The sequence below is a fragment of the Schistocerca piceifrons genome, chromosome 2 (genome assembly GCF_021461385.2).
Source record: "Schistocerca piceifrons isolate TAMUIC-IGC-003096 chromosome 2, iqSchPice1.1, whole genome shotgun sequence".
NCBI lineage: Eukaryota > Metazoa > Arthropoda > Insecta > Orthoptera > Acrididae > Schistocerca > Schistocerca piceifrons.
In genome coordinates, this window is record NC_060139.1 from 795,900,420 (window position 1) to 795,913,812 (window position 13,393).

The 13,393-nt window shown below is 38.4% G+C and overlaps 1 protein-coding gene across 1 annotated transcript in view; it reads left to right on the forward strand.

The window, feature by feature from the left end:
* The window catches only part of LOC124777437 (transmembrane protein KIAA1109 homolog), a 527,366-nt gene that overhangs the window by 363,194 nt on the left and 150,779 nt on the right, over window positions 1-13,393 (forward strand). Inside the window, exon 60 of the mRNA XM_047252842.1 lies at window positions 5,433-5,554. Within this exon, the coding sequence (XP_047108798.1) occupies window positions 5,433-5,554 (122 nt within the window). The remainder of the gene's footprint in view (window positions 1-5,432; window positions 5,555-13,393) is intronic.

A 13,393-nucleotide genomic window follows, 5' to 3' on the forward strand; every position in this document is an offset into this window, starting at 1 on the left:
ACGGTTTGAGGACCAGCCACTTACAAGAATTTTGAGCCGAGACATTTATGTCATAATTTTAAATTTACTGGCACATTTGTGTGATGTGTCTTAAAGTATAACACATGCAAAAAAATATCAACATTACATGTGAAAGCTTAGCTTCTGTTGTAGCATGTTAATCTTAGAGACTAACATTATATGTGAAAGCTTAGCTTTTCTAGTAGATATACAGTACGGCATACATTAATGTAAACCGTTAACTTTTCCTCTTGCTATGTGACCAGTGATCTTGCTATTGGCTGACTATAACACGTGTCCTATGCTCTGAATAGCCGCTGTCATCGGCTGACGAGATCTCATGGCTTGAGATATGACTCGCTTACAAAAGGACATTGCAACCTCGGTTTCAACGCTCCGGAAACTAATGCACTGTGTTTGGTGCATTCAAATTTATCCTTTTGTAATACGAAAATATGCAGTGTATATGTTGCTGCAAATCAAAGGTATTTCCAAAATTTGTCTCTCTCTTTTTTTTTTTTTTTTTTTTTTTTTTTTTTTTTTTTTTTTTTTTTTTTTTTTTTTTTTTTTTTTTTTAAGGTCTTTCCAAAACCTTCTTTGCCCTGTCTTTTCTTTTTTTTTCCGGGAAGTTCTATGGGATTGTATAAAACGTTAACCATTCAAAGGATTCATAAGTTTTACAGTTCCGAGGGAAAATCTACGGAAAACCTACTGTCACTTAGCACATAAAAAGTGTATTTTCGCCCGGGAAAAATGATATTTTTTAAGCGGGGTATCCAGGAGAAATCCGGGAATACTCTGGGAATTTTTTTTTCCTTGTCCCTGTATACACCCTGTACTCACCATAAAGCAAAGATGCTGAGTCGTGATAGGCACAACAAAAAGATTCACACAATTAAAGCTTTTGGCCATTAAGGCTTTTGTCAGCAGTACACACACACACACACACACACACACACACACACACACACACACACACACACACTCGTAAACGCAACTTGCACACACATCTGCAGTCTCAGAGAGCTGAAACCACACAGCACCAGTGCATGATGGGAATGGCGACTGGGTGGGGATAAGGAGGAGGCTGTGGCGGGGAGGGAGAGGGATAGTATGGTGGGAGTGGCGGACAGTGAAGTGTTGCAATTTAGACGGAGGGCAGAAGAGAAGGTGTGGAGGGGGGAGGGGGTAAGTAGCGGAAAGGAGAGAAATAAAAGAAATTAAAAGACTGGATGTGGTGGTGAAATGATGACTGTGTAGTGCTGGAATGGGAACAGGGAGGAGGCTGGATGGATGAGGACAATGACTAATGAAGGTTGAGGCCAGTAGGGCTACGGGAACGTAGGATGTATTGCAAGGAAAGTTCCCACCTGCGCAATTCAGAAAAGCTGGTGTTGGTGGGAAGGATCCATATGGCACAGACTGTAAAGCAGTCATTGAGATGAGGGATATCATGTTTGGCAGTGTGTTCAGCAACAGGGTGGTCCCAGAATGAGATTTTTAACAGGGTGATCCACTTGTTTTTTGGCCACAGTTTGCTGGTAGCCGTTCAGGCGGACAGACAGCTTGTTGGTTGTCATGCCTACACAGAATGCAGCACAGAGGTTGCAGCTTAGCTTGTAAATCACATGACTGGTTTCACAGGTAGCCCTGCCTTTGATGGGATAGGTGATGTTAGTGACCGGACTGGAGTAGGTGGTGGTAGGAGGATGTATGGGACAGGTCTTGCATCTAGGTCTATGGCAGGGGTATGAGCCATGAGGTAAGGGTTTGGGAGCAGGGATTGTGTTAGAATGGATGAGTATATTGTGTAGGTTCGGTGGACGGCAGAATACCATGGTAGGAGGGGTGGGAAGGATAGTGGGCAGGACATTTCTCATTTCAGGGCATGACGAGAGGTAATCGAAGCCCTGGCAGGGAATGTAATTCAGTTGCTCCAGTCCCGGATGGTATTGAGTTACGAGGGGAATGCTCCGATGTGGCCGGACTGTGGGACATTGGGAGGTGGTGGGAGACTGGAAAGATAAGGCACGGGAGATTTGTTTTTGTATGAGGATGGGAGGATAATTACGGTCAGTGAAGGCTTCAGTGAGACCCTCGGTATATTTTAAGAGGGACTGCTTGTCACTGCAGATGCGACGACCACGGGTGGCTAGGCTGTACAGAAGGGGCTTCTTGGTATGGAATGGGTGGCAGCTGTCTAAGTGGAGATATTGCTGGTGGTTAGTAGGTTTGATATGGACGGAGGTACTGAAGTAGCCATCTCTGAGGTGAAGGTCAATGTCTAGGAAGGTGGCTTGTTGGGTTGAGTAGGACCAGGTGAAGCAAATGGGGGAGAAGTTGTTGAGGTTCTGGAGGAATGTGAATAAGGTGTCCTTGCCTTCAATCCAGATAGCAAAGATGTCGTCAGTGAATCTAAACCAGGTGAGGGGTTTAGGATTCTGGGTTTTTAGGAAGGATTCGTCTTAGATGGCCCATGAATAGGTTAGCATAGGATGGTGCCATGCAGGTGCCCATAGCCGTTCCGCGGATTTGTTTGTAGGTAACGCCTTCAAAGGAGAAGTAATTGTGGGTTTGGGTGAGGATATAGTTGGTCATGGAGGCTAGGAAGGAGGTTGTTGGTTTGGAATCCGTAGGGTGTCTGGAAAGGTAGTGTTTGATAGCAGTAAGGCCATGAGCATTAGGAATGTTAGTGTACAGGGAGGTGGCATCAATAATGACGAGCAGGGCACCATGCGGTAAAGGTACAGGAACTGTGGAGAGTCGGTCGAGGAAATAATTGGTATCTTTTATGTAGGATAGGTTCCGGGTAATAGGTTGAAGGTGTTGGTCTATGAGAGCAGAGATTCTCTCAATGGGGACAGTAACCAGCCACAATGAGGCGTCCTGGATGGTTGGGTTTATGTACTTCAGGAAACATGTAGGTGGGAGTGTGGGGAGTGGTAGGAGTGAGCAGAGAGATGGACTTTGGGGAGAGGTTCTGGGATGGATAAGGATTTGAGTAGTGACTGGAGATCCTGCTGGATTACTGGAATGGGATCACTGTGGCATGGTTTGTGGTGGAAGTATCTGACAGCTGACGGAGTCCTGCCACATAATCCTTGCAGTTCAAAACAACGGTGGTGGAGCCTTTGTCAGCAGGTCAGGATCTGTTTTTAGATGGTGGACTGCGGTTCTTTCTGCAGATGTAAAGTTAGTTTGCATGTTGAGGGATTTGGGCAATGATGTTGAGGAAAGGTTCGAGGTTAATAAATTCTGGAAAGTTAACAGGAGGTGGTTTGGAGGCAGTGGGGGTGTATCAATAAGTGATGCTTATAAAAATAATTTAAGCTGATGTTTTGTATGGGAAACGGTATTTTACAACACTACTTCAGTATTGATTGCATAACCAAGTTGAAAAAGCCACTTGAGAGTTAGAGGAAAGCTATTAATTGGATGTAAACGTAACTTTTTACATCTTGAATGAGGTCAATTCTTGGGGTAGTACATAATTAAAAAAAAAAAAAAAAAAGAGAACAACTGAAATTTAAAAATAATTTTTGATATAAAGTATAGTTTATATTAAGTAGGTAGTGTATAGGCAGTATTTTTACTTTCGTGTTCCATGATTCTAAGAATTTCCGATTATCTAGGAATTGCATATGGGCATTGATATTTTGTTATTAAGTTTTTTTTTCTTTTTTGTTGTTGTTGACCTCATTTTATCTACATAACAGTGCAGTCATACGAAAGTAAATAAGGAAAGGAGCAGAATAGAAAACTTTAGTCTGCCTCAAATGTCACTACATCTTACAGTAAAGCATTTTTTCTTTTTTTCACTGAAAACAGTTTAACATTTAAAAATACAATGATCACCAAGAAACACTTGCCTACTGTTTAATACATTCAGTAATAGTATTCATATCAATAATCATTCTTTAATAATATTCAGAGATTTGACACAGATTGTAAAGTGTGGTTTTTTTTTTTTTTTTTTTTTTTTTTTTTTTTTTTTTTTTTTTTTTTTTTTTTGTACTGGCTTGTCACTACACAGCTGTTCAGCAATGTGTGTGTGTGTGTGTGTGTGTGTGTGTGTGTGTGTGTGTGTGTGTGAGAGAGAGCAACATGTGCCCTTCTTTGAAACGGCAAGTTAAACAACACATTTCTCCCTTCTTTCCTTTCATTCTTAGTAGTAAAGGCAGTAAAAGATATACGTAGCTTTAAGCATAAATATTTACTAACTTTTGGTGCCGGGAGTATCATCCCATCCCGTATTTTAACATGTGAATTATACATTGTAGCAGTAAAAGCTTTAAAAAATACTTTTTTTTATATAAAAATTCTCCAGCTTTTGGCATTTAAAACTGTTTTCGGGAAATTCCCAGGCCAATGCCCATTTATGAATGTCCTGCTCACTGGGTATTTGCCCTGCCCACATCACGAGCTCCAATGAGAACTGCTGAAACAGTGGGTCACTGTTTAAGAGAAGGTGCAATGCCGTGAACTGTGCTACATGGAATTTTGCTTAGTGGTTAGCATCAGTGGTAGAATGCTGTGGGTCAACCCAATTATCAGCAGTTATTTTCTTTTTAGGATTTATCATTTCTGGAATTATCTAGAAATTTAATGTTCGCATATTCTGGAATATGCGATGTGTTCTGTCTGTACATAGCTGTTCACAATACACACGTTTTCATTGCTGTGTGTTCATTGCTGATCCTGATTTCAGATTTGCATACGGATTTGGACTTGATTGTGATTACATGACAGTATATACAGACTAGGCACACTGTCTTAGAATAACACAGCATCTATCTTGTAAACAAAATTGATTGCCACTCTTTTCAGCCTCAGGTCACATAATTGGTATCACACCCAGTTTTGACATCTTAAAAAGTCTTTATAAGATGATGTGGCAAAAAGGGAGATAGTAAAATACTAGGAAACCAAGTTATAAAATAAAAAATTCGTTATATTTCATGCAAATAAATGCTTTGTTAGTTTGTTTCATTGATCTGAGATTTAATTTTTTCTTTACACTGAGCCCAAGACATTATATTCCTTATGCTACCTCTCAAATTTTTCATTCATCAGAACCCACCTCATTACAAACATTCAACATGTAAGATGTTATTTCTTAGTCGTGGCATGCTGTGGATCGAACAAGATATTAGTAACAGAAGATTTCCTGTTAAAATATGCATGGACACCATATTTTATATTGATTCTTTGCTGTGGTTATACACACTTCACCTGTGTATTAAAATTCCATCACTGTTATATAAGTGATATAGTTGGGTGTTGTATGTTAGAAATAAGAGTTTAATCACTGTACACACTTTGTTTAACTTATCTGAATAGGCTATAATTACATTCATCATATAAAATATGATAGAAAATACGTGCAAAGGTAAAATTATATGAATTAATAGTTTTTTATCTTTCACTTACAGATGGTGTTGTGCTGAGGCAAGGCAGCTATTTAAGTGCTGTTGCAGCAATTGGGGAATTTGAGCATTCACTAACAACAGACCTGTTGAATCATCTTGTTTTTGTGCAGAAAGTTTTTATGAAGGTATTTATATTGGCTGTTTTAGAGTTATGTACATCATTTTGTGCAGCTATACATAAGGAAATGTGAATTTTACAAGGATTGGTGAATTGTGATTATCCTACATCCAGGCAAAGACTGTGTTGGAAAGAGGTAGGTTAAAACTAACGATATGGTTTGCGGAAGATGATAACAGTAGAAATGGCGCACTTAGAAAGGTGGTATGAGTAACATTACATTACATTACAGATTGAAATAAACCATCAATTAGAGCAATAAAAGGAAATGTTTTGAGTTATATTAATGTTTTACATTACTTCTGATAGTGTCTACACATCCAGAAGTGAGGAATTATGCGACAGTGAATTGTGAGTCCATTAAATTAAGAGAAAAGTCAAAAGGAGCACTCAGAAAATAAACTGTAAACAAACTGACTATAAAAGATTAAAAAAAAATGTGTAAAACATTCTTTTAAATCACATAGACAGTGCTCCTTATCAGACTTATTTGAAAATATTAGGTGAAATGTTTTGAGCTTTTTGAGCTAGAATTCCTACTTATAGAAGTAATTCTAGTGAAAGGTGACAAGAATTGAGAACAGCAAATATTCAATAATTAGGAAAATACACTGAGAAGCTTAGGACTACAGAACATAAAATGGCAGAGAGGGTACACACCTGATGATAAAGAACTAAGGTTAAAGGTTTTTACTGAAAATCCAAGGTTAATCCCAAATGCAAGAGCTCCTATTTTTGTAGAAATACAAAAAATTTATTTTCCATTACATTTATAACATTTTCAACATTGAACACTTATCTATTTTTTTTCTAAATACTTGCTATCTCTGTTGCCAATTCCAGACTATGGGTTGGGTTGGTGGTGATGTTGCATTCATACCTTTGCAAGAGAGTGATGGTTTGATAGGTGACATGTGGATGAGCATAGTCAAGGAGAATGTGTATGCCCTTGCTCAACAATCGTGAAGGTTGAGCTAACCATGGGTGAAGATTGGCTGATTACTCTGGATGAGCTCTATATTTTAGTTCCTGAGATTTCCCGAAGCACCATTCACAGCATTTTAATGGAAATTAATTGCCTGGCTGAGTTTGTTTATTGTTTCACACTTCTTTTCAGTGTTTATTGTGATCCCAGCAGGCATAAAGACAACTAATAATACCGCTTTCTGATTCCACACCACAGTTCTACATCTACATCCATAAACCGCAAACCACCCGACGGTGTGTGGCAGAGGGCAGTTGTTGAGATGTTACTGGCAGGCTGCATTTGAATTATTGTGGCTTGGGTGAAGAGGAATGCTGCCACTTGTTTGATCTCAGGTGTAAAGTGGGATGCCGAGTTTTCTTTAGCCATGACAACCAAGGACATAAAGTTGTCCTTGTCATGTGCATAGTGGTGAAGAAATCTACGGGAAGAATCAGCTTGTTGCTGTTTTTGGTCTTCCTTCCGCAATCATGATGCTCATTTTTCGCGCACCTTCCGATATTGCACCTTTTCCTTTAAAATTCTTTGAATGGTGCTTGTTTTAAGTTTCAGTTGAATTTTTGCTATCTTGACTGGTAAGAACTGATACTCTGACAAAGAATTTTGCTGTATCCTGCCACTGCAGAACAGTACTGTGGCAATAAAACATAAAGAGACAAAAAAATCAAAATAAAACTTAAACAAGAGAAAAAACCAAAATACAAGTAAAGCTGTAAAGGAAATGTGCCATTGACAGCAATGAAACACAGTTCGCACAGAAGCGTCTGCCAAAAGCAAAATGTGTCAAATGCTTTAGGGTGAAGACTATGCAGTCCTTCATAACAACAAACTGCTTCTGATGAGTGTGACATCACAAGTGTTCACATTAGGTTTGCTTCAACAGTTGCCAGCAGGCTCATGTGCATGCACAGTTGAGACACGTATGAGCAGTAGCAACAAGCAGCCAGACGCTAACCAGAAAAATTTATGTGATGCGCCCATGCGCAGAGAAGTCTGAGTTATAGTGGAGAGGGGGAGTAGTTTCCATGTGAGTAGTTTTTACTTTTAGTGATTTTGCTGTTTCCCCTTTGTTTGCAGCTCTCAGGTCAAATGAAAACAAAATAGAATCCTGTTGCTGGGAGCTGTCAAGTGAATTGAAATACGTTCACATAATTATGGAAGGCTAAAATATGTTATTAGTTTTATTTTATGAACACATTTTTGGCAGTCAAGCATTATTCATCTTACAGAACAGTGAAGTTATTTTTGTCGATTTGCTTAAGAAATTTGCCATTTATTTATCTTTCTCCCAGAGGCAGTTAATTTATTTCACGAAGTATTCCATTCCACACCATTGGCTAGTTTCAACTGTTAGCTGAATTTCAAATGCATGTTTTCATCATCTGGCACACATGGCATTATGCCATAATAGAGAAACAAACATGAGATAATACAGTACTGGTACCCCAAGAAAATTTGCATCCAACAAACCAGACTGAAAAGATTAATATCAGATTGGGACCTACATCTTTGTGAATCTGGACTTATGAATGTGCACTTTAAGCTGAATTACACACTTTAGTATGATTATAAAATTCTGGTGTCCTTGGAGTATCATCTGCTGTCCTGTTTCGTTTATGACATAATTTAAGCTCTCTTAATGCTATGTACGATCTCTTAATGCTATATATGTATGAACAAACAGGCTTCTTACGTCTTCTTAGTTGTGCACGTGCAGTAACACCCGTTTTCTGGTGCTCTCTGACAGTTGCTGAAATGAATTCTAACAGGTTGTGGGAAAATATTGCGAATGGTGGTTTGAAAAACATTACTTTCAAAGTAAATTTCAGTTTACACAAGATGAATTATGTTACGTGTGAGAATGTCCTTTGAATTTCTTAAATCACAGAGTGTTTGACTCTCATTTAAAGCTTAACACTTTGAAGACCAGCCACTTAGAAGAATCTTGAGCCCAAAAGACCAGACATTTACAACATTATTTAAAATTTTACTGGCGCATTTGTGTGCGGTATCTTAAAGTAAAACATATGCAAAAAAGGCCAATATTATATGTAAAAACTTAGCTTTTCTTGTAGCTACAGTACATTAACTTTTCCTGTTTGTGTGTTTGTGCTTCTTAACAGTGATGTTGCTATTAGCTGACTTTATCACGTGCCCTATGCTCTGAAGATCTGCTATCATCAGTTGGCAAGATCATAGCACTATGACTGGCTTAGAAAACCACATCACAATCTTGATTTCAATGCTGCGGAAAGTAACATGCTGTGTTTCGTGGAATTCCAATGCATACTTTCGTAGTATGAAAGTACATGTTGCTGCACATAGAAGATCTTTCCAAAACACATGATGTGTGTGCCACTTAAACACAGAAAAAGTGTATTTTCACCCTGTATTTTTAACCGGAAAAAAATCCGGGAATTTTTTTTTCCTTGTCCACATATGCACCCTGTTTGTTCATCATTAATCTCACTGTGATCAACTGTAAACACTCTGCACCCCACTTACAAATGTTTTTTACTTCCATGCATGACACTCTACAGACTTCCATCTGTTGTTGATGAAATTCAGCCACATTAGTGCTTACACATTCAAAAAGTGAATAACTACATGACTACCACTCTTGCTTTTATCATCCCAATGGAGCTCCATTCTCCAAGGATGCTAAACTAACGAGTGTTCGAACTCATAAATAAAAAATAAACAAACAAATATCCAACACTTTTAAACTTCCATGAATCAATTGCCACAGAATTCCATAATAAAAAATGGAACTAACTGACAGAAAATTCAGCTTGCATTGATAAGAATGGCCAAGATTGATTGGTGTGGGGGGGGGGGGGGGGGGGGGGGGGACTGATCAATGAAAAATGGGAATTGTACCAATTACTTCTCCAAGCTAGTGTTGCTACCTCTGGATCATGGGGTCGCGGGTTTGATTCCCGGCCAGGTCGGGGATTTTCTCCACCTGAGGACTGGGCGTTTGTGTTGTCCTCATCATATTATCATCATCATCATCATCATTTGGGAAGTGGCGGGATTGGAACTGGAAAGATTGGGAACTTGTATTGTTGCTGATGACCTCGAAGCTGAGCTCCCCACAAACCTACATCACCATCACTTCTCCAAGACTCAATCTCAGCACCAAAAAATAACATTTTCCAAAATTCACATAATGACCAGACAGTGACAACAGAAATAAAGAATGAATGAAGACAACTTAAAGGTTTGAACTTCAAAGATGTGAATAACTGAAAGAAGAAACTTCTGTGTCGAAATAAAGGTGGTGTTTGGCTTAACTCACTCTTTAGTGAGAACTTTGAAAGCTGCTGACAACTCCATCATCCTGAGAGAGAAAGACAGTTATGAAATTCTGGATTGTTTGAAGCAACATTTCTAAACAGATGCTCTACTGTTGCAGAAGACTTTGCAATATTTTTGTGTCAGCAGAATGCAGATCCAGATATTGTCTGCAAAGCAGATGCCAGTTTACGTAATTAAAGAGTTTGTAACACATTTCATTTGTCACACAGTTCGTCCATTACTACACAAACAAGACACCACATCTTGTGTTGCGTAGTTGTGGATTGGCTCTTAAATTACACTTCCATTCACATTTGTATATTCCACAGGATAGCACTCTTAATCTATCGTTGTCTCTTGGAATAACGTGATCATATCAGATTTGTCTCCTATTTAGGGAAGTAACAGTACCTCTAAGAGAGAGAAATAAAGAAATATTTATACTGAGCTCTTACCTTAATATACCAGTGATTTAAGTAAATGCATTTTGATTACATCAGTGCAGTGCAATCAGAAAATCTTTCTAGTAATTGTAAATAAGTAAATCACTTTCTGCTATTCATAATGTAGAATCAGAAAAATAAATTGAACAATGCGAACTATGAAATTCTTTGTTTTTGTTCGTACATTGAGGCTAGCCAAGACACATGGAAAAGTATTAATAATCATTCTAATGAAAATGGCTCTGTACTGTAGTTTCTCTTGATGATGTCAAGATTTTTACTGTCAGAGATCATGTAATATTGAAAGAAAAGAAGCCAAAATTCTCACATGGGAGTTTGCCACAGGGCATTTTGCTATTCCTTTGTAAATATTAACTGTAATTTATTAACAATGAGGAAAAATAATAAGTATCTGATGACTGTGTCAGTTACAAACAAGAAAATGCACTTCATATTTTAATTCAAATATCCATTTCTTCCGTCAAACCAACAAAGATACTTTTCCATATTTCACACAAAATATATCATAGAATATACCTTATACAGATTATCAAAGTCAACATCATTAATTTACTTTTAGCATGGAATTTAAAAAAATGTTTCTTTCACCGTATGAATAAATTGGTGCATACAGATATTTTTACTCATGCTGTGCGGTTACCTGTTTGGGTACTCTAACATTCCAGCTGTATAGTTCAGTAGTACAGCATGTCAACATTCCTCTTTATTGACCCATAAGTTGTCATAGTTGCAACAATAAAAATTAAAGAAAAGTTTTTGCGTTTTAATGTATGTAAGGTTTAACAAAAACATTTAAAACAAAATATATCATTGTCAACCCATTCATTGCTATTATCTAGGTAATATAAAAAATTTAATCAGGTTAAATACAGTTTTGCACTATTGACATCTTTTTTAATGAAAAATACTATACTAGTCAGATTTTTTCCTAATGCAGAAATGCAACCAAGATGATCTTTGAGAGACAACTCTGATAAAAATGAAGAAAGCAGCTACAATCTTTATACTTCATCTCTTATTAAACTGGGTGGACCAGAACTCCATCACCAAACTTTCAAAGGTGGTAGTATGGTCCAAAGAAGGAAAAAATGTCTTAGTTATCATGGACTCTAAAATGCATATCTTAAGAGCTATGAGCACTTGTTAATCTGTGATATTGTGAAATGCATCTCTTTTATTGCACGCTCTTTGCTTTCCATTTTGAGAGAAGAAGGTGATGGGGAACAAAGCAAGAAAAAGTGTTTATAAACATAGGCTCTAAAATCTGCACTTTAAAAGCTGTGAGAACTTGTTCAATGGAAGAGATGTGCTTCACAATAGTAAGATGAACAAGTACTCATAGCTCTTATGGCATGCACCTTAGAACCCATGTGTACTGGACTAACTTTTTTCCCACTGTGTAGGCAATGCAAATCCTTTGGTTGCCAGTATCATTATATTGGTCAACTTCAGATTCTCCATGACTGTGTAGGGCACATCTTTTTTCACTGGCACAGGTTTGTCACCAACTCTTATTTTCTCTGTATTTGGCAGCCATGTTAAGCCAAATACCATCAGATAACCCAGGTGTTGCACACAGACATTGGTTTGATGGAGGACCTTTCAAACTTTTGAGACTGATATATATCCAAAGCAAGATCATCAAAGTAATGGGACTGCAGTGTAGGGATGTTGCTACATCACCTGCTTTCCTACCAGAAGAGGAACAGCAGATCGTGAATTGTTATAAGAGTGTATATAATCAATTTGAATTTATTACATATACACAAAAACAAAAGTTTTCACACAAATTTGCAAATTTCACTTGGGACATGTACACACATAATTGTTTAATAAGATGGACAACTCATACACTGTAGTACGAGGATGGCCGATTACGATGGTAGTTTTAAGGAATGGAAATGTGTATTGTTGCTTCCTGTAACACTGTATGCAATACCTGGATACACCACGGCACCAGGCCGCCTGCGTGCTACTCTTCAAATCATCCAGCATCAGCGTCAGCATCTGTGCGGCCAGCTATCAGAGACTGCTTTCAGTGGTTCACACTACATGGGCACATGGCACAGCAGCCGCAGTGGTGTCTAGTGGGGATGTCCTCTATATAAGGACAGTGCAGCAGACACCCTCTCTTAGATGTGTACTAAGCGTTTACTTTATCAGCTTCTGTGTTTGTTGTTCATTTTTACATGTATGAATAAATTTTAGTTAATTGTGACCACGTTGTTATTTGTGTCTTGTATTACAACAAAATTGGCAATGAGTGTGGTGTTCACTTACTTCTCAGTCTATTTAGTTGTTCCTACAATTCTCATGTCCATGAAGGCAGTGCTCAGATCTCTACTCAAGCAACAGCAGGCTCTTACAGTTGCTATCACAAACTTTTCAGCCACATCGCACCTGCCAGGTTTTCTCGCTTATGGCTCTGCAGCCAAAGACTTTGAGGCTTATGAGAAATGGCTTCAGCAACAATTTATCACTTTTGGTGTCACTGATGCAAACATGTGTAAGGCCTTGTTCCTTTCTTGGATTTTTCCTCTGATCTGCCAGATGTTGTGCCAGTTAGCCCCACTCCAGGAACCTGCATCGCTTTCATTCAACAAAATGTGTAGGTTGTCAAATTAATAGTAAACACATGCATGTCACAGCAGCGTGTGTATATTTGTATCATTGTCAGAAACATCCCACCAGTCTTAATCGCAAATGTCAGTTTCTTTCTTACCAATGCTCATCACAATCCCTGTGCTGATTCTGTGGTCCACGATGCTATCATTCAGTTGGTTCCCAGCAAAGATGTGTGTCAGTGTGCATGCAGTGTGAGAACCGGTCTTTGACTGAAGTGTTAAATATTGCTCAAACTTGGTTCCTATTCTTGGTTGTCCAGCATCAATTAGTTTGCGGCAGGAGGGGGGGGATGGCAACATACAAACATGGCCTCCATGCCCTCCTGGGTAGCGCCATACCAGACAACAATGATAAAAATAACAACCGTCGCACTGTTTTTTACAACATGACAGGGCCGCATGCCCTAAGTGCTGGGCAACTTGCAACAACTGTAGAAAAGGACATATAATGTCTGTGTGTTGTTCACAGCCCC